This window comes from Camarhynchus parvulus, chromosome 1 (assembly GCF_901933205.1).
Source record: "Camarhynchus parvulus chromosome 1, STF_HiC, whole genome shotgun sequence".
In the NCBI taxonomy this organism is placed as follows: domain Eukaryota; kingdom Metazoa; phylum Chordata; class Aves; order Passeriformes; family Thraupidae; genus Camarhynchus; species Camarhynchus parvulus.
Window position 1 is genome coordinate 98,907,482 of NC_044571.1, and position 27,812 is coordinate 98,935,293.

At 39.5% G+C, this 27,812-nt stretch overlaps 2 protein-coding genes across 5 annotated transcripts in view; both read left to right on the forward strand.

Annotated features, from left to right (window-relative positions):
• Positions 1-8,405, forward strand: part of SENP7 (SUMO specific peptidase 7) — a 43,334-nt gene extending 34,929 nt beyond the window's left edge. For 3 of the 4 annotated variants that reach the window (XM_030948899.1, XM_030948925.1, XM_030948909.1), the window contains exons 18-23: positions 671-867; positions 1,285-1,340; positions 1,668-1,705; positions 1,926-1,994; positions 4,002-4,152; positions 6,242-8,405. In XM_030948899.1, coding sequence (XP_030804759.1) covers positions 671-867; positions 1,285-1,340; positions 1,668-1,705; positions 1,926-1,994; positions 4,002-4,152; positions 6,242-6,379 — 649 coding nt within the window. In that variant the 3' untranslated portion in view covers positions 6,380-8,405. The remainder of the gene's footprint in view (positions 1-670; positions 868-1,284; positions 1,341-1,667; positions 1,706-1,925; positions 1,995-4,001; positions 4,153-6,241) is intronic. The other variant, XM_030948917.1, reaches the window with a different exon arrangement.
• Positions 8,406-13,236: 4,831 nt separating this feature from the next.
• The window catches only part of IMPG2 (interphotoreceptor matrix proteoglycan 2), a 53,516-nt gene continuing 38,940 nt past the window's right edge, over positions 13,237-27,812 (forward strand). Inside the window, exons 1-3 of the mRNA XM_030952462.1 lie at positions 13,237-13,309; positions 14,674-14,919; positions 26,137-26,303. Coding sequence (XP_030808322.1) covers positions 13,237-13,309; positions 14,674-14,919; positions 26,137-26,303 — 486 coding nt within the window. The remainder of the gene's footprint in view (positions 13,310-14,673; positions 14,920-26,136; positions 26,304-27,812) is intronic.

The following is a 27,812-nucleotide window of genomic DNA, read 5'->3' on the forward strand; positions in this document are numbered from 1 at the left end:
ATTTTTGAAAACTGTTCAAAAGATAAAATGTTTATTCAGTTGTCGACTTTGTACCTTTGGTATTTGTTTTACTGAAAATTACTGTTAGTTATTTTTCAGAATAATTTGTGTGTCATTATGATGATTCCTGTGCACTTCAGTAATATTTCTATAAAGAAATCACAGCAACTCATAGTGTCAATAGCTAAAAGTAGAACTTCCATAATCTGTGCCTTGGCCTGGTTAAGTAACCGACTTGTACATGGAAACTCCTGTAAAATTTAATCATCATTGAAAGGTACATAATGTAAAACAGCTGTGGAAGGGTACCACAACTTCAGCTATATTCAAAACTGGGATCACCATCAATGCTGATTAGTATTTTTTTTTATTTTGGATTTTAGTTGAAGTGTGGAATGGGTGCTCAAACACTGATAAATTGCTGTGGTGGGTTTCTTGGGGTTTTTAAAAGAATTGATACTTATTTTTGCTGTTATGCCACAATGCAAAGTAAAAAATGAGGAAGAGGATTAGTATGAGATGCCATGAAAAGAACATGGCAATGATGGTTGTGTGTCACAGAACAGTTGTCCATGACCTCTCAATATTATAAAAGCTTTTCATAACCTTTTCAGAACCAAATGTTACAGAATTCTGACATCTTTTCCTTACTCTCCCCACTGCTGGGCAGGTCTCATTGGTACATGGCAGTTATCTGTTTTCCTTGGCTGGAAGAAGCTGTGTATGAGGAGTGTCCCCAGCAGGATTCATTGTCCCACCGACCTCGGCAGTCTCCCCTGGAGCCAGAGAGTGAGAGCACCAGAGCTGGCTCAGTGCTCTGCAGGGATGAAGAAGAAGGGGATGGTAACAGAAGTTTATTCTCCAAAGGTATGTAATCTAGGAGAAAGTTATGTCAAGCCATGAACAGTTTTAGATGTCTTAGCCCGTGAAGGAGGGAAATTATGTGAAAGATGATTTCTAAAGTTCCCAGACTGATGTAGTATGTTTTTATGTACCTATGCGTAGTAAGGACTGCAAGATTTCTGCAACCCTGGAAAATACTGGAAGAGACATGGAAAATCAGGGATTGGAAAGTTGTTTGGTTTCAGTAAGAATTTTATCAGGAGGGAAGACCTTTGGTAACTGTTTATTTCAGGCTTCAGAAGGAAATGTTAAGAATTGGTTTATAAATTAGTTCGTTACTTTCATATTTAAATGTATTTGAATACTAATAATCATGAAATTGAAAATAAAAATACTTTGCTTAGGCATTACTTTCTTAAATTTTTATTTGTTCTTTTATAGTAGGACGCAATGAAGTTGCTGCTTCTGCTTCAGTTCTATATTCAGCTATTTCTAAAGTAAGTGCCTTTTTGTATTGACAGAGAAAACATATTAGTGAGTTTCTGAAGGCTGTGAGACTTGACCAAGGGATATTGCATCATCTTTTTTGCAGTAGTTATTGATGTTTGCATAGCCTGAAGCATGTGCAAGGCATTTTGAATTAGCGTTGTCCTGCTGTGCTTACCTATTTGCTCTGCTGTGATTTCACCTGTTTTTAAAATTGATTTATCAGTTTCTACTTTTCTGAAACTAGACCTTCTCTAACTTTAAATTTATAAAGATCTTATAGTTTATAACTGATGTTGGTTTTTTAAGATTTATTTTTATTTTTTCTTTTGTCTCAGATCTCCCTAAGTAATTCCAAAAAGCAGATTTGTAAAAGGTATGTTTCTGTTTTGTTTCTAATACTGTAACATTAAATTATGAAATTCTGTAGTAATTCAGGTATTGTCATAAAACCACAGCTTAGGTACTTGTCCATTTTTACCACATTGATTAAAATATTAATACTTCTGGGTATGCTAAATGCAAACAAAATACTTTTTTCAGTGTTGTTGGTGATGAAAGACTGCAATGACTTTTTTTGTTTTTGTTGTGTACAGGCCTTGTATACTCATCTTAGATTCCTTGAAAGCGTGTTCTGTGCAGAAAACTGTTCAGGTTTTGAGAGAGTAAGTAACTACATTTTCTATCTTTTAGCAATAGATGCTGCTGGTCATATTTCTATATACAAAGTACTTTTGTCTAGAAAGGTATATATTTCTATTGCTAAAGGAAAATCCATGAAGAGTCATGACTAAGGAAACAGTAATTATAATACAGAGGCTTCCATGAAAAGCTTGTCTATGTTTTGCAACCCAAATATGATGCAAAAACTGTAAAGTGGAGAATGGAGAAAAAAGAAAAATAGAGAGGTTTTTGCTAGTGTTGTGTTTGTGGGAGGAGGATTTATCCCATCTAGTCTAGCAACTGAAGGTGCTTTTAAGGGTAGAAAAACACTTAAAATGAATACTTTGAAATCTGAACAATCATTTTCTAGGGGACTGATGTTCGTTTTTATGATGATACTTAGAGAATTAGTGTTAAATACATTCCTATGTACAAAAATGCTGAAACTAGACTGAAGCTGTCTAAAAGCTTGATGTGACAGTAGAGTTATAGTAGAATGGTATTTGTTTTGAAAAGTGTAAAAATATATTCAATTTTGTATGTTACAAGTAAGTAATGGAAGAATGTAATAAAAACTTTCAGAAATTTTACACACTCCTGATGACTTTTATGTCTATCAACACCTTTAAAAAATTGTTAAATATCTGAAGATAAATGCCATTGTTCTTTCTGTTCTCTGTGCTATTCCTTTCACTGAAAGGTACAAAAATCTGTAAACTAAATAGCACCACCTTCTTGTCAAAGTAAATTCTTCAAAATGCTATGTAAAGTTTAGATGAGATTTAGAAATTTTTGTGAAACCATCTTTTCTCTAAATAGAGAGATCTCCCTGCCATGTGTCTTGGGAGGAAGAATGAAATAGCAACTTCTTTTTATTTATTTATTGATAAATCTCTGTGGGATGTATTATTTTAGTGCACTATTCTTTCAGCTACTCCTGAGGCTGAAATTCCAGAGTGTGATTTCTTGGAGTTTAGAGAGATGTCACAAAAAGTCAGAAAATAAGTGGAGACCTATGGAGTGAGATAAGGGGAGATTGGGAAGCAACCTCTTGTTCCTTCAATTTGCAGTTACACCCTGGAAGCAGAAGTTGAAGGAAACTTATGCAGGGATTCTATTTTTCTTTTCCCTGAATTGATTTTTGTTGTGTTTTGGGCAGCTATCAGGCTCAAACAAACGAATTAGAAAGTCTACAGTTCTTGCAGTTTCTAGAAAGTGTGCTTCACTGAAATGTCTTCATTTTTGAATTGTTTCATATTTGGTGGCTTTTCACAGTTGCCGTTTTCTCCAAAAGCTGCTTAAGTGTTTTGTATGTATTTTTATTCTCATGACTGCAAGGACTTAGGGCTTTTAGAAATGTAACACAAGGTCTGACTTAATGCATCTATTTATTCTTTTAAGTCAGACCTTATTTTTGCTTTTCAGAAGCCCTTAGACTTTGCAAGTCTAGCTAAAGCCAGGAGAAAAATATAGGTAACTACTGCATTTGAAAACCAGACCCTTAGGTTTTCTCTCTAATCCCTAAAATCAGCAGCCAACCCTGAATGTGGAGTCAGTGAGTTGCTAGTGAAGCATGAGAACAATGGAAAACCTGATAATAAATTCTAATCACTATAGAAAAGCATTCCTAAGGTTTTCATCAAGGCCTTACATACCTTGTGCACCGTTAGATTGCAAGGGTTATATTGGTGCAATTGTTACTGAAGTTTCTTGTAAGGTGAGGTTTAAGGAGGTTTTAATTAGAAAATTATTCCTTTAGTTAAGGTATAAAAATGTCCAGGTATCCTAATTGCTTATAGAAACTCTGCACAAATAGCTGATTTTAAATTATATCATGCATATTTGTTTTGTATATTGCCCATTATGTTTTGTATATTGCCTATTATGTAGAAATGCCTCTGAGTGCAATAGAATATTGGATATTTGGAACAATGTTGAGTAGTGTCCCAAAAGGTACTGAGCTTGGGAGTTATTCCTCAAGTATTTCCACTGTTTACTTTCTTTTGTAGGTACCTTGAAGTGGAATGGGAAGCGAAACGAAAAACACATCGGGAATTCAGTAAATCAGCAATGATTGACCTATGTCCCAGAGTGCCTAAACAAGATAACAGCAGTGATTGTGGCATCTATTTGCTGCAGTATGTTGAAAGCTTCTTCCAGGTACAAATGCAAACTACCTTCCTCTTTCCCCTAAATTATCTTAAACCACTAAAACCCATTTTCCGAGCAAAATAGCCACACAAAAAAGCTGTCAAGTGTCAGAAGTGTCAAAACCATTTGAGAAAGAGGAGATGAAACCCATTCTGAAGTAATGGCAGGGGTCTTTCTGCCTAGTGTCTCATATGTGTCTATCCTCAAATGTTTCTGGCCTTGTAGTCTATTGTTGCTTTTATATTGACACATGCAGTATCCCTGACTACTTGCGTGTATTTGGAACCTATTGGTGTATGCACTGCTGCCCTACAGATGTTACAGAAGTATCTTTGCATCTCTTCTTGTAGTATCTAAAACTTTGTCAGCTTGTGCATTGGTCTTTGAGTGGTCTGTTTCTGTAGAGTCAGTTTCTGTAGAGAGGGGGAGAGGGGAAATTGTTAAAAGGGAATGTGTAGAGCTAAGGGAGCCTCTTTTTCAGCACATACATTTAAATATCTGCAGATCCTGGGCTTCAGACACTGTCTTCTAGGGTGTCCCCAAGTCTTCCTGCCCCTGATCAGCACACTGCCCTTTGCTCTGTCCTTTGCATGGCTCTGCTTGTTGGATGTGTGTGGTTGCATTCTCTGAGATTCCCTTGCATGCAGAGCCTTGTGTGACGCCTTGGGCAGTGGACAGGCTTTTCTACTGTAGGAGAACAGATCAGATTGCCATTCCAAAGCAGCTGTACACAGGTACACCCAATGGGGAAGGGTGGGGAGATTGGAGCTCTGTGTGCAGACAGCAAAATCTTGTCCAGGTCATGGGGAAGATGTTGGATCCATCATGCAGGATGTACATCCATAGCAGGACTGCTGTGGATGGATATGGGCTCTTTGGAAAGCACAGGCACAGAGCACAAGGAGGTAGAGTTGTCCTTCATGTGGGCAGCTCCAATGCATGGATCTAGGCCTAGGGCTGGATGAGGAGCCACCTGAGAGGTTCTGAATAGTGACTAAAGAGCAGAGCACCATGGGTGACACAGCAGCAGGCATCTGCTGCCAGCCACCTGATCAAGAACAAGTGCTTGAGGCCTCTTTGGACAGATAAGAGCAGCCTCATATTCACCCTGGACCCTTGGGGTGACTTTAACCTGACAGCCTCCTGGAGAGTTCCTGACCTGAGTGACAGGTAACCCAATGGGGAGGGGTGCTCTGCTGGAAGCCAGGAAGGTCTGGTTGGATACAAAACTCCAAAAGTTCCTTCAATCCCCAGCCATTCTTTGGTTCTCTAATAGATGGGTTGAGCTCTTGTGTAGGGGGAAAATGAAATTACTTACGAAAGCTTTTGAGCTGCCCATTCTCTAACAAGGGGGTCTTGTTCTTCTTGAAGAAGCGAAGTTTTGGACCAGGTGTTTGTAACTTGTCCTGAAGACTCATAGACTGCAAATCATGATGTGTTCTTAAGTTTACTGTTTCAATTTGTAATATATTACTTTATTCAAAGGAAGGAGAAGGTAAAATATAAGCATGGCAAAAGACTTAAGAGGGAAAGAAGAAAACAAATTGGTTTTGGCAAATCAGATGTGATATTGTAGTCTTAACTACCAAATCTGCCAGCACCTTTCATCTATTTCATTTTGCTATCCTCTTTTGTTCCAAATTCTCCCCTTCTCATGTCCTGCTAAAACTGTTATCAGTATTCTTGCTTTTTGTTGTCTCCTGTCAGAAAACCTGCTTACAACAGAAAAACCACATGCTTGAGACAGCAAAATCTCAGGATTCTGAACCACATGAGATTGATTCTTTACTATAGTTTGCTAGAGCTCTATATATTTGTCAAAACACGTGAAATCTGCCTTTAATATGAGTTAATACTGATGTATCTTTAAGAGAAGTGATGAAAACCTGTTTGGTGTTTTCCATGAGTACCTTTTGGCAAGGGCACATGTATGTGTAGTTATGATGAAGGAACTGCAATTTGATTTTAAGGGCTGGCAGTCTTGTATGGAAACTCCTTTGTGCCTCCTCAATCTCAGCAGCAGTGGAAGGGTTTGAAATACTTTCTAAAGGTTGTGTTAGGAAATTCATTCCATAAATATTCCTTTTTCTCTTACCAGAACCCCATAGTTAATTTTGAACAGCCACTGCATCTGGAGAATTGGTTCCCTCGTCAGCTGATCAGAAACAAAAGAGAAGAAATTCGGGACCTGATCTTGCAACTGCACTTTCAACAGCAGAGTGGCAGCAGCAGCTAATAAATCCAATAAGGCAGTCCTGGCAAAGGATACTGCTGTATAAAATAACTGGAACTCTGCTTAGTTTTGTCTCTTCCTGCCTTGCAGAGAAGGAAAAAAAAGCCACAAGGAGTACTTTTTGTTCAGCATGTATTTATTTAAAGTTTTTTTTTTCCACTGGTGTTGTGTGGTCTTAAGATGCTGGAAGGGGGAAAGGAGAAGGTTGTAGATGAGAATGTAAATATGTAAGTTAAAGCTGATGCATATGAATTGCTAGTTGGTTCTTGGAATATGAAAGCTGCTTACAGGTATGCCTCAAGGATGTAAAAATACTTTTGTCTTTTGGAGCCTGTTCTTTATAATTCTATATAAACAGGGATAGTCATGTAGGAGTCAGGCCTGAAGACAGGATCTGGATCTTGTATTATGTCTCTTGGTTTGCAGCTGATACAGATAGAATGAATACTATGTATTTTTTTACTTTAAGGATTTAATGTTGACTCTCTTTAGAGATGTTTTTTTTTGTTTCTGATTATATACAGAAGTAATCTGCATGTGTCAGAAAATTCTGCCAAGATTTGAGGCTCATGAGTTTTGATGATTTTTTTTTTTAATTATTTTCCCCCTTCCTAGCATTTTCATAAAAGTGTGTTTCCACAAGGGGAAGACATTTGTTTGAGAGTGACTGTTGCAATTGGGAGTGTATTCAGTCAGGAGTGTATTTTCTTTTAAGTTTTTTTTTTTCTTATCAAATTTTAGAAGCAAACTTGCTCTCAAAGTATATACCAATACAGTATGTGTAGGCAGTAGATTTTTAATGCTGTTCACCTGATTTTGGGGACTAATTCCTGCAAATCTTAAGGCATCTCCTGCATTAACAAGTAAGCAGGCTGTGGCTTAATAACCTCAAAAGTCTGAGGCATTTTACTGAAAAATAAGGTCATTAAAATATGTGATTTACATATAAGACAAACAAGATTTTTGCCTTGCTTAGGAGAATTGAGTAAAGATGACTGAATATTGAGTGTTTGAACTCAGACTTGATTTGATAAACTAGGACAAGTTCATCATTGTCTTAATTTGTATTTATGTAGCTTTTCCTTGAACAGTGATCACATTTTGATGTGTGCACTTTTTTCTGTACACACTGCACTTTAGAAGGTGACTGTTCTAAAAGGATGCTTTCTCCTGTTCCCCACTGTAACTTTACTGCAGTGTCATCTTACACTTCAGAAGGACTGTCAGATAACCACCAAAACCACTTGTGTCATAAATAGTCTACAAAACCAGAGCTCTTAAAGCTGGAAATACAACAGAGAGTTAAAATAAATATTGAGGGCAACCCAAAGATGCAAGCATTTTTGTCATTGCAGAATTCTCAGGGCCCCTTCCCTCAAGACAACTCTGAAACCTGGCTTCTGGAAAATCCAGTTATTATTTCAGGTTCTGCACAGTCATCCGACACCCCTCCACTCCCCCTTATTTGTTTTTCAAACCAGGAAGCATTCTTTCTGTGGGGGAGAGAATTTTAAAACAATTTGCTGAGCACAGTTACCTTCTGTGTAGCTGTGAGCAGCCTTGTGCGATGACTGCATGTTTTTTGTCTTTGTTTCTAGTTTAATTCTGTAGTTTGGCACTACCCCTCCTTTCCCTGCCTCCCAACATCTTTCCCTCCCATCCCAGAGTTGTCTTTCAGCACATAAATTGCAACACCAGCATTACTTCCAAGAATAATCTGTGTATGTATTGTAAAACAAAAGATACAATGCAGAAGTGTGTTCCCTTTCTCTACACCTTTCTTAACTGAATAATATTTTCAGTGATCCCTTGCGAAAAACAATTTGGGCTTTTCCTTATGGTAAAGTTAGATTTTATCACCAAGCAATTGGTTTTTTTTTAGATTGACTGGTTTATAGATATTTAAAAGCAAAATAATGTATGCAATTTTCTAAATTGATTTTATAACACAAAAGGATTGCCTTTTTAGATTTCTTACATATGTGCTATGAGAATGCCAATGCATTTGATATTAAAATTATCTCCAGAAGTTGCTGACTGTGGTTGTCACCATTCTTTTCCCAGCTGCTACAATTAACTCAAGTTCAGAGTAATGCAGGCCACCTGACTGCTTTTAAGGTACATATGCAGTCTCGGGTTCGTTGTTGCTGAAATGGCTCCCAAGGTATTAAAGTCTTTTTTCCCAGCCCTGTGCTTGAGGAAGTTGAGATTCCTCAGCTCTGGTTTTCAAGGTTGTTTGTTTTCTCTCATCTATTACATTCTCTTTTGGACATGCATAGGTTTGTCCAGCAGGTTGGGTTGTGGCACACTGACTACCCTCAGGGCAGTGTTATCTTTTTATACTAAAAACTACGTGTACTTTATTTACAGTAACTTCCCAATACCTATCACCTATGTTAGACAGTCTATCTCTACTCTAAACCAATCCGGAAGTGTCACCATCACAGCAGAAGATGGAGGACAAGCAGAAGGACAGGACATGGCCAGATTCCTCCATCTTGCCTCTTGAACCCCCATTCTAAATCCCCAAAATTCTACTTTTTCACCTGTGATGAATTCACTATCATTCTATTCAAACCTTGTGGCTTGTAACTCTTTGCACAAAGCTGCTAATTGTTTCCATGAGTTAAAATCAAAGGCACAGGTGTCTCTGACTTTGTGCCAAGGACCCTGCCAGGGTCTTGAGTCCTCCAGGGCAGTCAGAGGAATGTCCTGGGTTCTGACACGTGTGTCTTAACCCAAATGTCTCACCCAGTGGTTTATGGGGCCATCAGCCACAACCCACCCCATTTCCAGCCATTTGCATTTACCAGCTATGTGGTAAATGCTAGGAAGTGTCTCTGTGGAAGAAGCTGCATTCCAGGTATCTTCATGCTTCCTTTTTACTTGCTGGAACTCCCCAAAGTTAACTTTTTAACCAGACTGACTCAGAGACCTTTTTGCACATATTGTATTTCTATTTCCTGTATAAAGCCCTGTTTAACTGAAACAGTAGAGTGACGGGGTATTTCAAAGCTAACCAGTCTCTGTAAGGCTCTTAACCCAAAGCTGTGTAACTTTTGTTTTAAGGCAATCAGTTGTACCCAAACGTACCCATCAGTTTCTTTAAAAGAAACTGCTGCATTCTGTCCGTGGGACCAGAAAATTGCTTCCATGAAGACATCTGAGTCATGGAGATCTGTTTAAGGTACTGCACAACACAAGGAGCAAGGTAGAAGAGAAATAACTTGTAGGAAGTAAATCTGCCAGGAAAAATATAAAAATAGGCACTTCGTTTTCATTAAGACCTGGAGAAGCGAATCTGCAAGTAGTTTTTTTGGGGTTTTTGTTCATTTTTTAAGTATGAGGGGGCTGCTGTGTTTTAGCAATGGAACTGCCGGCATGGAATAATTGCAGTTCATTTGGGCTTTTGTGGTACTCGCCTCTTGGAACTTGACCCTGAGATGAGCTTGCAGTGCTCTGGAAGTACTACACCTTAAAAAATAATAAAAACTTGAGAGCCACAGTAGTAACACTTTCATCTTGGTTACGACAGAGAAGCAGAATACTGCTTCTGGCACCAATCCCCCATCCCACAAAAAAGAAACCCAAACAAGCAAAAAGAAGACAACTGTTTTCCAGATGGAAAAGCAGGAGTTGCAGCATGAGACTTGAAAAGTCTCAGAATTGAAAATGTGTTGAATAAAACCAAGACTAACAGTAATAATTCTGCTGAACCAAACTGAAATTGGAAATTGAAGTTCAAAGAGAAGCACAGACACTGGGATCATCTTTGACTGTTGAACAAGGTAAGAGATTTCTGGTCAGCAGTTCAGAAAAGGAGGAATGCTGGGAATGGGTTTACATTACGTGGACAGCATTGATAAGCGTGAGATTAATTTGGTTGACCTCACTTCCTAATTCTTTATGATTCTGTATGATGGAAGAGGTGGCAGTACAACAGGCTGTGGTGGGCTGAATTTCATCAGCTGGAAGTTTAACTGGCCTCAGAATTTGTTTATTCCTGGGAGGTGTTTGCCAGAGCACAAAAGAAAAGTGACAATGGTGAATGCTTGGCCACAGCAACCACAGAAAATGAACAAGTGAAAAGGTTTTGTCTAACGTAATTGTCTCTGCTAAACTGACTGGGAATTTTGTTGGTGAATCCTGTCAAATGTCATGAAGCCATCTTTTTTGTACAGCCAGGGAGACAATTTAGATTCTGGATAGTAAATCTCATGAGTTTGGATATAGTAGGTATAGGCCATGGTGTGGCTCTTTATTAGAGGCATTTTCATTAAAGTAATCCTTTATTTGACTTTTTTTTTATTTACAGGTAGATTCAGCTTTTTGAATAAATTGCATTTGAAAAACAGGGACATTATTTAGAATGGTATATTTGCTGTAGCAGTATTTCAGTGAGCATTGCTCTGTAGAGAACTGTAATTCAGCTAATCACATTTGCTATATGAAAACACATGTTTCTTAGAAATGCAAACTGTCAGCAAACTGTCTTTATTTTTGGAGGTACTGGGATGACTTGGTGTGTTGTGTTGCTAGAATGACACTTTTTTTCTCATTCAGCAAGAGTGCTTTGTGTGAATACTTTTGAAGAGATGCAACTTGGATGCTGAAAATGAAGAATTATGTTTTCTGATACAAAGTATTACTGTAAAGGCTTTTGTCAAACCTAGGAAGGAGTTAATTTTCCACAATTATTTTGGAAATCTAATGCAAGAGTTGTTTTGCTTATTTTAAGAAACTTTAAAAGATTATGCTTTTAGATATACCTTTTGCTATAATAAATGTATGACATTTTCAGCTGTTGCAAGTCTACATTTCTGTGCTGAAATCACTTGAATATAAAATCGATAGCAAATTAATATTAATAAAACTGAATTTACACTTTTAAAATATTTTATTTCACAGAAACTGACATAACCATACCATCGAAAACAAATTTTGACAGAAATTATTTTTATACTCTTCACTTTCTGAGTACCTTTGAGTACTTTGTTGATGAAAGAAACAACAATACTGTTAATCTAAAAAACTCCCCAAGAAAACTTTTAACTGGATTTCATATTTTTACTGAAGTATGTGTGTTCTGTAAAGGGATTAGTTGTCACATGTTCAGGAGGTAAGATAGCTTTTGCCTTTAAGTGTGTGTAGCATTTCTAACCTTGATCCAATTGCATTTGTGCAGGGTAATGCGAGCAAAAGCATTCATGACATTGAAAGCATGAGTTTCTATAGAGGATTAAAAAATAAAGCTGCTCTGTGCTGGATCCAGGGTCACAGTAAAGATACCCAAGCTAGCCTCAGAAGTGGCTGTCTCTACCCAGACATGCTGAATAGAACTTTGAAACAGTTCCTGAGCACCAGTGCAGTGTTGTCTCTGTGCTGTTCCATATATAGCTCCAGCATAGTGCTGCCAGCATCATGGTTAGCTTGGCAGAGCCAGACTAGGTCTGCAGTGATGGTTTGATAGATCCAAAATGTCTGATTCTAAGAAAACTGGGGGTGTTCAAGCAGCTCAGTGGTTAAACTTTAATTTAATAATTTTGGGGTGGAGAGGGGAGAACCAAAGAAAGTATGTTGTTTTGAAAAATATCAGTTAGAGTCTGTTAGATGTCAGAGACAGAGCATAAAAACAAGGTCATTTTATTTGGTTCCGGTGAGTGTTGTATGTCTAATACTGCTAATAATTCCTGATATGTGAATTGCTGGCAGTTCAGTAGAGCAGCTAGAAGAGAGAAGTGAGCATTGTACTGCCTAAGGAGCTCTGTGTAAAAGCTTTGCAGGCAGACACCTGGGAATCCAGCTTTGAAATACTTATACAAAACCACTACCAAAAATAGTAGTTTAGGCAAACCAGGAGTTTGTTCAGAGTGATCTGAACACAGTAACCAGGAAGTCCTGAGTAACACCATGCAGAAGGCAGCCCTGAAGGAGATTTCCTAGGGGTCTGAATGCAGTCTGCCATTCCAGGGCAGCTTCCATACACGTTTCCATAGTGAGCTGACCCTGGATGGGAACTGAGAGTGCTGCTGCTTTCCTGTGCTCCGTCCTTTCTGTAGTTTCCTTTGCTGATCATCAGCTATCTGTACTCACTTCTTGCTGCTGCTCATGTCAGGTAATACCTGAACAGAGATGAAAGAATCATGACTTGCCCTGACTTTATGTTTGGAGGAAGCACTGCTTTTGGCGTGCAGGGCATAGTGGTGGAACAGCACAAGACTTTCTCCTTTAGCATAGACTCGACAGCAGCCCTGTAACCAGAGGAAACAGTCCCACAGAGAGGTTGCTTCAGTATTTACAAATACAATGGTGCTTAAGCAGTCATGTATTTATATATGTGTTTATATTTGTACAAGCACAAGACAAAACACACAAGACTTTCTATGGAAGATTAGTGTGCTCCCCCTGATGTTTTGTGGCCAGCAGGGTTTTTAAAAAGAGCAGAAATTGAAAGGCCAATGAAAAAGCCTGCTTAATTAAATGTGAAAGGTGCTGTCCTTGTTTGGACTGTCTGTTAATGGTATGACAAGCCCTGGTAAAGAGCTTAGCTGGCCAGATTAAAATTAAAAAATTGTGTCAGTCCATCTGCTAGCTCCAAGGAGTCTACTTCAATCACCTTTTCTTGTTTCTTCACTAAAGCAGAAAAGTGTCTTTGGAAAGAACAGAGCCAGGATGTATTGGTTGACTTTTTTTACCTAACGCTTTCTCCAAAGATAACAATATGTGACGTCAAGATATTTTCAAGAAGTGCAATGTTCTTGGTTGGGTCAAGGCTACAGTAAAGACAACAGCTCTTTTGCTAAAAGGAATTGGGATTATTTTGCTTTTATATATATTTTTTTTTAATTACACGAATAAGTATGTTTGGCTTCATGTGGAAAATCTTTCTTTGCCTTCCAGGAATGATTAACACAGATCTTCAAATAGTTGCAGGTAATGCAGACATCTCTCTAATGTTCTTGTTTACAAATTTAGCTATGGCAGTGGATAGAATTAGAAATAACTCTCTGATTTAATTGTAACAAAGGGGACTAATACAGAGAAATGTTCGGTCAAATCTGTGCTGTGATAGCAGTGTAAATATGGAATACTTAGGCTGATTTCTAGGTGGTATAACTGCACATTTGTCTTGCCTTGAGTGTAGAGGTAGCTGTAGGAGGCAATTTTTTCAACTTTGAGACATTAAGTGCTGTTAATTTTTTCACTTTTCTTTTTCCTTTATTAATTTTGTATTAAATCTTAAAAAGTAAGGTTCTGTCTTCTGCATATGTGCACGGAACAGTTTGTGTAAAGATCGGGGGTTTGCCTTAGAGATGTTTTTTGATGTTCTTTCTGCCTGTACTGTACCTTCTGGTGATCATCTGCAACAGAGCTGATGATTAATACACCATCAAAATAACCATGCCTTTCATCTTTCAGTCATAAAAGTCAAAGGTCTGCTATGAAGCTGCAGAATAAACCCATAATCTATTGGATGACAAATGCCACAGAGTTATTACTATTCTTTCTCTGGTAAATGATTGGTTGTGATTGTTTTTGAGGCATGTTTTCCAGGAAAAAAAAAAAAAGAAAGAACTTGAGTTAAATAATTTCAGATCAACTGACTTTAAAGGGTGGAAAATTAGACTGTCAGACTAAATCTCAATATACATGTTCTTACCTCAGCTGTTTCCTCATGTTTCCTCTGTAATGATGTGGAACAACTAATATAAGAAGGAATTAAAAGCAAAACACACACACACACACAAAAAGCCAGAACTAAAAAAAAAACCCGAAAAAACCACCACCAGAAAAAACCCCAGCATAAAGCTGATGAGGCCTTTTATTCCTCTTTTTCCCCCCTGCTCTAGTAGAGTAGAGACCTGTCTCTACTGTTGAAGTTTAAGTGTCAATTCAAGCTTATTTTTTGCAAGGTATATAAATCTGTTATGGAAAGAAAGTACAGAGTAGGATTATTTCTCAGTTGTTTCTTTTACTTCTGAAAAACCCTGAAAGCTTACAAATACATGTTTGTTCACAAATATAGTCCCATTGCCTTAAGCCTAATGGCAGATAGAAAGTGAAACACAGTCTAAACAAGGTGTTAGAATTCAAAAGGTTAGAGCCTTATTGTATGTTACCATTTGATGGAATATTGTAAAGAGCTTAAGGTGGTTTATAACATCAAATCAGGGACAGGTTCCGTTAACAGAAAAAAAGCACAGCAATCTCCTTCAGAGACCACAGAAGTGGCATGAAGATAGTGATGGTGGCATCATTATCTGATCTGAGAAATTTGTGTGGTTTTAATTTCACAGCTGCAGGAGGAGGACAGGCTAAAGATGTTTCACCAGCCCCTCAGCTTAGTGACTGGCAGTTGGCAAACCCTTCTTTGCCTCCTGGCTTGAAAAAGCCTAATGGCATCATGGATGCTGAGCAGTTCCACAGGCATGTGCAGTTACGGAGGAAGCGATCCATTCTCTTTCCCAGCGGAGTTAAGATCTGCCCTGATGAATCTGTCGAGCAGGCTATTGCCAACCATCTCAAGTATTTCAGGCTCAGAGGTAAGTACATCTCATGGGTAATTGATAAAGAACATTCACTTATTAAACAATAGTTCAAGCTTTTAAACATAATACACACCAGGCCATAGGAAATACATTATTACTGGTGAAACTTATTTTTCTGTGATAATCTTGCGTATGAGAGCTGTTCTGAGCTAAAACCCCACCACTGTCTGTCTACACTCATATATCCTAAGAACTCTTGCTCCCTGAAACCACATTGTTTACTAAAATAATCCTTTCTCAGAACAATTTGAATGCTAAGAAAAATAGGTGCTACATAGAGAGTAGCTAAATAACAGAGTTTGCTTGGTTTATTTAGTGTTCTTAAAGTGCCAGCAGAACTCATTGAGGGGCCAATCAGAAAAGTTAAGTCTGAGACACTGGCACTTCAGCCATGTGACTTTTGGCTATGGCTGGTTGTACAAAGTGTGCAATCTCTGTGTAGTATAATGGACAAGCAACTTTTCTTTTAAGGTGTGAAAGTTGGTGTGGCACAGCTTTCTCTGCAGAGCTGCCATGTTCCCGCTAACATCATCTTTCACTTGATGAAATATTACAGTAACATGATTTGTTTCAAACCCTTCTGTCTGACTGCATTGGAATGGGGCATCACAATCATGCAGCACTTTCTGCTCTTTGTGTCGTAGCATTCAAACAATTTTGTAGTTATCTTAATGTGTCTGTACAAAACTGGCAAAATGACAGAGCTGCTGTCAGAGTAGAAGGAAGAGTGTTCAGAGACTCATGTTGGATGAGATTTGATTGCCTGTAGAGAAACTCTCACAGATGACAGTTTGTTTACTTGGACAAGTGAAAAACACTGACAATCATTAGTTGCTTAGTGTTTGCATAAAAATAAACAGTGTAGTTGAAGAACAAAGTGGAATTATATGGGGTTTTACAGCCTCATTCAAATATGAATTGTGCCCAGCTTGCAAGGGATGTTGACACTGATGATGATGCTGATGGTTTGGCAGGCTTTACCAGTTTCTTTTTTCCACCAGGAGGACTCAACCATTCTTTGTTTGTTCCAAGTGATCCATACATACCATGGGCTTTAACTGCAGTCACCTCTCAGTTATCTGTGGTAGGGGTACATTAGGGCAATACCAACTAAGCAAAGGTGTGAGTGATAATAAAGAAGAAAGAAATCTGTAAATTAGGTTTCAAAAGTATATTTAGGTCTTAATAATCCTAGGCTGAACCAAAAATCCACCTAGTCCATCTGTTTCCTTACTGGATTTAACAGCTTTCACAATTCACAAGGTTTTCTTGAGCAGAGAGGCTGTGATTACCATTAGTGCTTTTAAGTTAAACCTTTTGAAAAAGATCTCTGAAAATAATAGAGGTGACTAATTAGCTGCAAGTCACACAAGGTCTGGTTCAAGCAACTTGTCATTTTCATTCTGTTAGCAGCAGCTGCTGCTCCAGGAGTGTTGGGTGGCGTCTAATGATGTTCTGAGTAGGCACCTGAGGTCATGAGAGTTCATGTGCTGTGTATTGGGTTTGTGTGGCAAAACTTTGGTAGCAGGGGGCTACAAGGGTGGCTTCTCTAAGAAGCTGCCAGAAGCTTCCCCTATACCAACAGAGCCAAGGACAACCGGCTCCGCTGCTCAAGGCCAATCCCATCAGCAACAGTGGTAGCACCTCTGGGGTAAAATATTTGAGAAGGAAAAGTTGCACAGCAGCAATTGCAGTTGAAAGAGAAGCGTGAAAATATAAGAGAGAAAGAGCTTTACAGACACCAAAGTGAGTGAAGGAGGAGGAGGAGGTGCTGCAGGTGCCAGAGCAGGGGTTCCCCTGCAGCCTGTGGTGCAGACTATGGTGGTCAATGGAACTGCAGAGATCCACCTGCAGCCCGTGCAGGACCCCATGCCACAGCAGGTGGATGCCCACAGGAGGCTGGGACCCCGTGGGAAGCCCACGCTGGAGCAGGCATTTGGCAGGAGCTGTGGCCCCCAGAGAGAGGAGCCCACACTGGAGCAGGTTTGCTGGCTTGTGAGCCCATGGGAGTCTGTTCCTGAAGGACTTGCACCCCATGGGAGGAACCCATGCTGGAGCAGCCTGTGAAGAACTGCAGCCCATGGAAAGGACTAATGTAAGAGAAGTTAGGGAAGAACTGTTTCCCATGGGAGAGGCCTCACACTGGAGCAGGGGAAGAGTGTGAGGAGTCCTCCCCCTGAGGGGGAAGTAGTGGCAGAGACTGCAGTGATGAACTGGCCACAGCCCCATTCCCCTGCACCACTGTAGGTGAGGAGTTAGAGAAAGCCAGGAGTGAAGTTAAGCCTGGGAAGTAGGGAGGGGTGAGGGAAAGGTGTTTCATGATTTGGTTTCATTTCTTGTTGTATTGCTCAGATTTGATTGGTAATAAATTCAAGGAATATCCCCAAGTTGAGCCTGTCTTGACAGAATGTGGTGAGTGATCTCTCACTGTCCTTATCTCAATCCATGGGCCTTTTGTTATGTTATCTCTCCTTTGTCCAGCTGAGGAGTGGAGTGATGAAGCAGGTTTGATGGACCCCTAGTGTCTGAATTCAGTGTCACTGAATTATGTGCAAAGTTTTTAGTAGCCGTTCAGATAGCCACAGTCCACTGTCAACAAAATAATCCTAGGAGAAAGTGTGGTCACTGTTTAACACTCAGAGACCAGCTACAAATCACTAGGAAAATAACTGACCCCAGAAGGAACTAAATATAAACATACACAGAATCTGCTGATTTTTCAATCTCAATGTGTATTTTTAGATTTTTTTTTTTAAATTCTGTATATGTTGAAGTAAGAAAAGACTTCAACATCAATATGTACTTTCTCTGGAAAGGATGGTTCTAATACAGTCTATTCTTTCCTTGGTTTTGCTGTACTGCCAGCAGTACCATGTCACTACATTGGAAGGAAAGGCAGATTGTATTGTGATGTTAGAGCTTGTTAGAAAATAAGAAAAGGTTTGCATGTGCTGATTATCCAAATTGTTTATTCTATCTGTGTCTACCTTAGAAGGAAACAGGTGGGAATGTAATTATCTGTCTGTAGCTCCTATAGCTTTATTTACTTTTGCTAGCTGGAAAAAGCCTCTCTAAGTATCAGAGACTGACAGATGAACGTCCCTGTCATGGGCTTTAAGGAAGTGCTTCTGTCTTATTGCTGTAGGCGTAACAGTGTACAGCCTTTTTTTTTTTTTTTCCCCTGGCTACAACATCTGGATTTTTTGATCCTTAAAAAGATGAAGATGAAGAATATGACAAATGCATATTAAACCATTAAAAATATCAAAGTGCAACAAAATACAGGGATCTGGAGGAAAACCAGTATTTTCTAAAACAGCAGTATCACCCTTCAACATATGAAAGTCTAATTAATTATATGATTATTGGTGGTTGTTTTATTACTGTGCTATTCACAAGCAGCAGCCGGGAACGGGGTGGGTTGTATTTGTTTTTCTACACTTGCAGTCTACAATACAAATTTCTGAAGTGCTGCTTTATTGCTACAATCAGAACAGAGTTTTGCAGTAGCAGATGATGTTATTTTCACTATTTTGAGATGAATCCTGGATTGTGATTGTCTCTGTACTGCCCTGTCTCTGTATCTCGTGTAGCTATGTAAGGAAGTTGCTGCCGTTGGCTCTTTGTATTTCATTTTTTGGAATGTGGGGATGGAAATCAGTCATAAATGTTTTACAGACTGGGTACTGCAGGCCTATAGGCTGGGTCTTAGGGTGTTTTTGAGTGGTGTCCTTTGAAATGGGGCAACATTATGGTTGCTGATGGAAGAGTCATGTAAATGTGATGGTGACTGGTTCATTGCTAGACTGTTGTGACAAACACTAAGTGCGTCCAATGGCAGTTGGAGATTCTACAACAAAAAATGTTGTGGAAATCTAATAGTGTGATTTCAGACAGTGAATGGGCTGTACATGTTAGTGTCTGGAATGATGTTCTTTACTGCTGACAGGGAAATGGTAGCCTGAGCGATAGATAAATAAAATTTATTACAGAAAAAACAGGCACACCCACTCAGACCAAGCCTTTTGTAACCAGTTGCCTTATGTGCACAATTCAGTGAATTTGTCCATTCTCTGTTGGGTAAGTTGTTGGTAGAGGATTGTAGTAGTTGAATTAGCATGTAAAACAGAAACAATATAAGGATTACAAGATGGGTGAGCAGTACAAGCCATGCTATCCCGTGCCTCTTAATTGGGCTGCTGGATTTTATCACCACAGCTCAGGGTAATATGCTTCTTTGCTACCTCTGAGAGGTAATTACTCTGGTGGCTACCTTCCTAAATTCTCTTTACAATTTTACCCTACTGTGAACCTCTGTCTTAAACTATCAGTGTATGTTGTGAGTACTTTTTTCTTTTTTTTTGTGGGCACTGATCTTTTCACATGAGTAGATCAGATAGTCTCTCTGCCAGAGCTGCTCTTGTCAGCCTGAGCTTTAGATAAAGCCAAACATCTAAGGATAGCTTTTGAAGACACTGACCAAACAAGGAAATTGATGATATTGCAGTGAGCTGTAGCTGATGAGACACATGGACATTTTTGAACTTTGGAAAGAATTCCTGTTTCTCGGGAATTAAATTCTATGCATGAATGTAATCCCTAGATTGGGCATAGCACTATGGTCCCTTAAAATCTGTTTACTGAAGTATTAGAAATAATGGTGTTATTGTCTGCACGTGAACATAGTCAAGAGTAAAGTTTCAATTTGATACTGAAGTCATAATGTTACAAGTTATTCAGATCTTGCTAATGATGAAACCAAAGAGCCAAATGTCATGACAAGTACCTGACTAAAAACCATACATTAAATAAAGAATCTGCCTGAGTGAGCCTTTTTTTCCTGTTTCCTCTGCATCCCTGGCACATATTACACGTACCTCATACTCAGCAATGAATTTCTAAAGTTTACTTGTAGAAGGTCTGTCTCCTCTACATTTGAATTTTTAGATACTGGCACATGCTTCTAAGAAACTTGCCTTTTTCCATCAAGGACACTCCTTAGTTTTTACTGAAATATTGTTGGTGAGAATAATTTGTGTGCTAGAGTTAGTATGTGAGTGTTTAAATCTAAAATCTTTCATGTGAATTAGCTAATTTGCATTGAAATCTTTTCTCAATTTAAACTTGTTTTGTATATTGTTTAAGGGTTGCAGGCCTTGTGTACCAGGCCATCCACAGCAGCATTCCAGTGATAGATGAGTGATTTCTCTGCATGTGTATTAATTTGTTTAACAAATACTAACAAAGCCTTTGCAGCAATGACCTCTTAGGAGGTGTCTGTACCTGTGACTGTATTCTTCATCAAACCCCTCTGCAATTAAACTGTTCAGTTGTGCAGAAATTGTCTGAGAGGATGGGGAGTTGGTCTCACATTGCCTCAAAATAGAATATTTAGCCTGATTCAGTGCTCCTAGCTACCACAGACGATTCAACTCTTAAGAAGCACTAATGAGATTTAATTGGGATTAAGCTCCAGCACTGCCCACTTACACAAATGGCCAGAAAGCCACCCTACCCCCTACAGGGTGCTCAGTGCTGTCATGTGGTGCCCCCTCTGTTAACCTCAGAAATCCCTGAGCACAGACTGAGTGTAACAGGCTAATTGTCTCTCCTTGGAGAGATAAATGCATCCCCAGTGGTACAGCTTGAGCCACAAGGATGCTGTATCCTACCCAGGTGCATGAGGGGTAGCCAGACTGGAGAATGTCAGAGCAAGAGAAAGGTCATCTAATCACATCATAGATCTTAGCTGGAGGTTTTGAAAACAGTGACCATGTCTTTAGGAAAGGAAGCTTCAAATACATTTTTTTCCCCTCATTTCCGCAGATTAGTAGGACTGAAAAGAGCTTGTGTCTGCCTATGGGGAATTTTTTGGGTTGAAACACAATTATCTTTAACTTTTCAGGATATTTGCTATTAGTTTTGAGTATTACTTGAGCATAGACACTGCATTTGAAGTAGATAAGCTCCCAGGGGCTGGGCTTTTCTGCTTTTGAAGCAGATATGCTGACAGACAGTTCCATTGGAATTGTCTTATGACATGTCTGGCTTTCTGAAGCATCCTTTGAAACCCAATATGGCCTTTAAAGGTTAAAACATTGCTTACTTCAAGGGCCTGTGACACTCGGCTCAGTAGAACCTTGAACAAGGGTATGGACCAAAAGTGTCCATCTTTTAATTTTTTGCCTAGCCCTTCTTTCACACTGGAGTTGATTATCTCAGTGGTGAGTTAAGTGACTTCTAACTTGTGAGGCTTTTCAGGATGGAGTACATGGAAAATGTAGTATATGCATGCAAAATATATTTTGGAGACAAACTGCAACCAAGCTGTGTGATTTGCATTCTTGGTTTGAATTCTGGTTTATTGTGTCAATCAGTTACATGTCTTCAGCACAGCTAATCCTTTACCTGTAGTCAGGTGGACCTGATCACAGCTCTTGTAGCAGGGAGCTTCTCTTCTCATAAGCTTTCATTCTTTTTTGACATTTGAATTCCTTGGAGGAAAATTGCAAGGTAGCTGAGAAGTCAACTAACTTAAAAATACAAGTTATTTATTACTGCAGCCGCAGAATGAAGGAAACAATTTTTCAGGGGAGCTTATCTTTCCACTCACGTGTAGCTTCAAGACTCTTAACTCACTGCCTTAAAAGATTGATCTCGATATTATGATGCTTTTAATCAGTATTCTTTGCTGGGGATTAGAGGCCTCACAACAAATCCTGTCTCCTCCAGGGCCTGGTGTGGCTAATGCTGTCCCACATATCTGTGCCCCTGTAGCAGCCCAGTGAAAGTTTGGAGTGAGATCCAGGCATGAAGAGCAGCTCTTCACACATGGCCTGAGGGCTGAGCTGCCCTTCAGGTGGCAGTGGCAATGCTGCTGGGTTGTTGGAATTCAGGACATCCCTCTGGCTGTCCTGGATTGCCAAGACCCCTGCCAGGGGGCTCAGAGACCCTGGCACAGAGCCCAAGACACCTCTGCCTTTGATCTTGACCCATGGAACAAATTACCCACATTATAGGAAGATCTGCAAGCCATGACAGTTTAAGGAGAATGATAGTGAATTTACCACAGGGTGAAAAATAGTTTTTTGGGGTTTTTAGAATGGGGGTTCAGGAGGCAAGATGGAGGAATCTGGGCGTGTCCAGCCTTTCTACTTCTTCTTGGCCTCCGTGTTCTGGGTGATGTTGGCACTTTTGGATTGGTTTAGAATAGAAGCTCACTGTCTAACATAGGTGATAAGTATTAGAAAGTAATTGTAAATATTGTACACATAGTTTCTAGTATAAAAAGATAACACAACCCCAGGGGCAGGCAGAGTGCCTCTGACTGTCTTGCTGAATGGACCTCAGCAGGCTAGGAGAAAGAATTTTATAGATAAGAAACAATAAACAACCTTGAGAATAAGAAATGAAGAGCTCTGACTCCTTCTTCAAGCGCCAGGCTGGGAAAAGAGACTTTCTAATGTATCTTGGGGTCACTCTGACCAGCTAGAGACCCTGAGACTGGGTCTGCTCAGCAATTCTTCCTCATGCTGGCAGGACTGCCTGCTTTGTTGTTTTCTAAGAATTTTGTAGCTAGTCTTTGAAAACTAAATCCTGGACAGATCATAATGCAAAACCTGCCTGGCAGCTTCAATTGTAACAGAATAATTGGGCTCGTGGCAATTTATTATAACCTCTCATGCAGCAATTTTCCCTCCATTCTCTATCTCCTTTAAAATCTTTATATTTAAAACTCAGAGTAGCATTTCTAGTTGAAAAACTCGGTGGTCAACTTTCTGGTCCCCCTGCCTCTCATTTTTTTTCATTTTCTGGCTAGGTGTGAAGGAGTTGCTATTTTGAATCTTAGCCAAATGTTGTTTCATTTATTGTCAGCATATCTAGGTAATGTATTTGACACAGACACTGGCAAGATTCTGGAAGGACAGAAAGGAAAGACAGTGAATTATTTTAAATAGTAAGTTATAGTTATTACCTGAAGCTTCCAGTCAAGTCCTGTTTCACTTTGGTTTTGTGCCTTCAACTTTTGTCTACAGTCTCAGAATGCTTAAAATCTAGTTAATGAAAACCACATTTTTCTTTATGGGAGTTCTCCAGAATTTGAGAAACTTTGAAAAACCTCCCTCACTTACAGATAGCTGAAAACCCATCACAGGGTGGGCTCCACCTTCAAGAGAAGAAGGTCAATCACACTTTTTAGCCAACTTAAATGCACTGTGAGTGGTGTCTTTTCAGTTCCCTGGTGGCCTTGTCAAGTCAAGATGAGAATTGGCTCCCTTTTTGACATTCCTGAAGGAGAGGTGGAAGGTAGTATTGTACTTGTCTCTTTCTTTACATGTGTGTGATTTGAACCACACTGAATAAATTTTATTGCTCCCTCTCTGTGTGTGAAATGGCAACTCTCTTCTAACTGTAAAACAATGAAGATATTTATGAGAAAGAAAGAGAACAGTTTTGTTTCAGTCTTTCTTAACCAGTCCATTAATTTACTCTTGAGCACCCTATAGGTAAGGACATCTGAGGATGGGTCTTGTGTTGAGCCCTTACAGCCTGGATTTGTTATCCTGCAAAGCAATCCCCTGCTTTACAAACTGGCCAGATGGAATAAACCAGACAGTGACAAGATGGACTGTGTGTCAACAAGGTGGTGCAGGGGGACTGTGTTGGCAAGCAGCTCACCAAAGCCGAGGGTGTGGTTTCCTGGACACAGCTAACAGAACTGTTCAAATGGCAGTTGTGGTAGATGTTTGATTGGAGTTTTTAATCCCTCCCTGTGTGTCAGAGCTAACACACTCTGACTGTGTGGATGGAGGAGAATACAGAAGGAATTTGCACTATGTTGTCCAATTTGTTGCTCACCTCAGTGGAAGCAGTTAGATAGGAGAGGCTAGAGAGGACAAAATGTGACTCCTTATCCCCATCTCATTTCCTCCTTTTGCAGAATACATGCCTGTGTTGACAGCTTAGGTCTAATTAATGGGCTTGGAGCCCACAGATGGCACAAAGCCTTTAGTACTGGAATTCAGTGGGGTGTCTAATTCCAAATGAAAGGACATTCAGAAAATCCTTAATCTATTGGGAGCCGATTGGAACAACTGTTTATATGGGAGCAGCTTGTATTCAGGCAAAACACTGTCTCATCACATTTATTTTAAACTAGTTTAAGAGCATTAAAGAAAATTATCTTCAATTACTTGCAACTGGAAAGCCAGTCCTTTGCCTGTTGGTATTTGAAAACTCTAGGATTAGACAGTGTCCCTGCAATGTATTTGCAAGCTGTTGCTGTGGCTTCAGTGGTTGCTGAGAGTCTGCTGAGGATTTACCCCAGCCACAGGGAGTAATCTCATTGCAGGATTGTTGCTCCACAATGTGGCACCTGGAGTGAAAGGTATGTAGGATACAAGTGCCACCAAAAGAAACATGAGCAAATGATATTCCTTAGTGTAGGCTTCTGGATTTGAAACCAGACTTCAGTCTTTTCCTGGATGCCTAGCTCTTACAAGTGGGATGGTAGAGAGAATGTTAGAGATGTTATTCTGCTTCAGGAAGCTTATTAGTACTCCAGCAGGAACCAGAAATCCCAGAGCAGGATTATGGCTCCATTGCCTGAGGTTTGTGCAGAGGTCAGATGGAAATGTGGTCTCTGCCTCAAAATGCTTGCAACTGAAACTCGAGGGGGGACTGTAAGATGGTGCATGGATGTTTGTCAATTTGGCTATTTGTTTCTGATTAATAGAGATGCATACACTGATTGGAAATATGGACAATATTTTCGAAATTAGTGTGTTTTACAGGTAAAGTTAACTGCCTAGATGCTGAAGGGGTGCAAGAACAGTAATATATTACTGGCAGTTAATAATGCAGTTTGAGGACTTTATTGTTCTCTGGTTGTGCATACCACATGAGCTACAATATTAATCTCCATGTCATAAACCTGGGAGCGTGGCACGGAAATGAGAAATGTCTTTGTATCTGTAGAGTTCCACAACAGAGAAATGGTCTCAACTGCTCTGATAAACTAAAATTCATGGTGAAGAAAAGGACTTTTTCTGCATGGTTCTATCCAGTGTGCCAAAGTCAGCTCAGCTTTAAGGGTGGTGCTGCATAGGAAACAGTTCCTTAAGGTTGTCACTTGTAAAGCCTTTGCATTTAAGAAAAATGTCCATCTCTTGGCTAAATAAAAATGTTTCCATATGTGATCTATGTGTTAAGTTTTACATATGTACATTTAAACAACTTTGGAATTTGGAAAACGAAGCATAGAGAAGAAATAACAGCAAGGTACTGGCTTTGGCAGCCCAGAGCTAACTTTAAAGCAGATTGAAGAAAATGGCTTTCTAGAGATAGATTTAGTCTCCTGTAAGGGCTTGCTTGTGATATCAGGACTTTCCCAGAATGCAAAGCATTTCTCTGCTAAACTGTATGTCTGAGTAGTGAAATCAGATTAAGGCAAAAAAGCAGGTGTGCATGCTACTCCTGCAGGATGACATTTGGTATGAATGATTTTGAGTTCGCCTTTTAATGTTGCTCTTTTCCAGGATACAAGGAAAATCCTATAAGTCTTTCTCTCTTTGAGTTATCCTGGGTCACAGAATTGTTCTTGCTTGAGCATCATGTGACCAACTGCTCTGACTGGCAAAAAGAGCCTGTGCAAGGTTCGGAGGTTAAAGTAGGCAGTGTAGTGTATGATATCAGACCTTAATTCTCAGGCTGACTGTTCAGAGCTGTCCAGTTCTTTCTCAGTGAACATGTACAGTGCAGTTAGAGCTTGACTTATTTAGTAGCATATTCTTTTTTCATCATCTTGCCTTGTTTTTTGAATTATGAATGCAGTTGTAATTTCTGAAATATATTTTAAATTCTGCGTAAAGGTGAATCTGAAGGAATTGTTACGGACTGAGCTTACTAGACTTTTATCAGTGCCACCCTCTTTCTTACAACTTAAGCTCCACCTCTACTTCCTATGAGGATGTTTGCCATAGTGTTTTGGTTTTCTATGTTTTCTAAAAATTCAGTTCATTGATCAAATGGAAGTTTCATTCAGTGGAAATACTGTTGCTCAGGGAGAGAGGTAATACGAATGTGGAAGATCCACCACGTCTTCATTTCAGTCACTTCAGTGCTTTCCCCATTCCATGTAGATGTCAGGTTGCTGTTTTCTATGTGTTAGTGTACTGTTGTACTAACACCAGACCTTTCTTGTGCCTTCAGTGTGCCAGGAAACAGTCTGGGAGGTCTTCAAGACGTTCTGGGACAGACTGCCAGAGCGTGAAGAATATAACACCTGGATGAGCCTGTGTGAGGAGGGCATGATGAGCATCTTTGAGATGGGCACCAACTTCAGCCAGTCTGAGGAGCACCGGAGTCTGATCGTGAAGGTGGGTGCAGCAGCTGCTTGGCAGACTAATCTGTGATAAGAGAGACCAAATGCTGTCACCTCTTTGCTCCACAAAATGTCACAAATCTCCCTGTTCTCATGGGCAAGGGGACTGTGTCCCACTGCAATGTGCAACTTTGGCATATGGCAGTGATGGACAGAGCCCTCAAACAGGCAGGCATGGGTATTCCAGCTCTGGATCTGTAGCTATGAGATCAGTTCCAAAACAGAGTTGTGGGTGATCTAATACAGAGAAAAGCAGCAATGATGAAGAGATGTCATCAGAAGAAGTGTTCCTGACAAGTAGATAGTGTTTAGACCCACCACATGAGCCAGGCTGTGGTGCCTTTTCCCGTGGGGTGTGTAGCAGCCTCCCTGCTCTGAGCTGCACATTGAGGTGCCTTCAGCACAAATGGCACTTGGGAGCAGGAAGTTCCAAGCTGTAGTTCTACCAAGCCCTGTGGCATAGCTGCCTGTTGGATGTTCTGCAGGTCTGTGATGTCTGTGCACTGCTGCCTGATTGAAATCAGTGTAGTTATAAATGTAAAAACTTTGGTGTCCTATGAAGGTAGTTGTGGCAATTTGCAGGCAGTCCCGACATGGGAAGAGACGAGACTCTTGACTCCATGTTTCAGAAAGCTGATTTATTATTTTATAATATATATATTATATTAAAAGATAACAATATACTAAAACTATACTAAAATAATGGAAGAAAGGATTTCATCAGTAGGCTTGAAAGAAAAAAGTGGAATGGAATGATAATAAAATCTTGTGACTGACCAGAGTCCGAGACAGCTGGACTGTGATTGGCCATTAATTAAAAACAACCATATGAGACCAATCACAGATCCACCTGTTGCATTCCACAGCAGCAGATAATCATTGTTTACATTTTGTTCCTGACGCCTCTCAGCTTCTCAGGAGAAAAATCCTGGCAAAGGGATTTTTCAGAAAATATCATGGCTACAGGTAATAAATAACATTAGGTAACTTGCCATGGGAAGCTGCAGGTTAAAATCAGTGTACAACAAGTGTAAAACAAGTCAATAAAAATGCAGAATATCTTGTTATATTTTCTGTTGATTCAAGTTTATTTTAGCTTAAAGAAAATAAAAGAAATATTAAGTCAAACTAAAAAAGCCTGTCTTGAAATACAAAGATGTCGTTTCAGGAGTGTGTGATTTTTAAAATAGAGGGCTTAACTTTGTATTCATCTAAGACACAGTAGATATTTTAATTTCTCTGGATAAAAGGCTTCTTAAAATGTGTGGTGCCTTATGTATCTTCTTTAAATTACTTTTGCAAGCTAATGGATGAATAGTTTTATGAAACTTGTAAGTCTTAAATGTACAACCCCATAGAAACAGTAAGTTCTGTCAGTGTGGATGCACTGATTTTTTTTCTCCTGCTTTTTTATTGGAATTCTATGCTAGAAATGTGCACTAAGGAAGGTGAATATGGAAACTGTTGTGGATAATGGAGAGAAGTTTTTTTTTTTCCCTGAGCC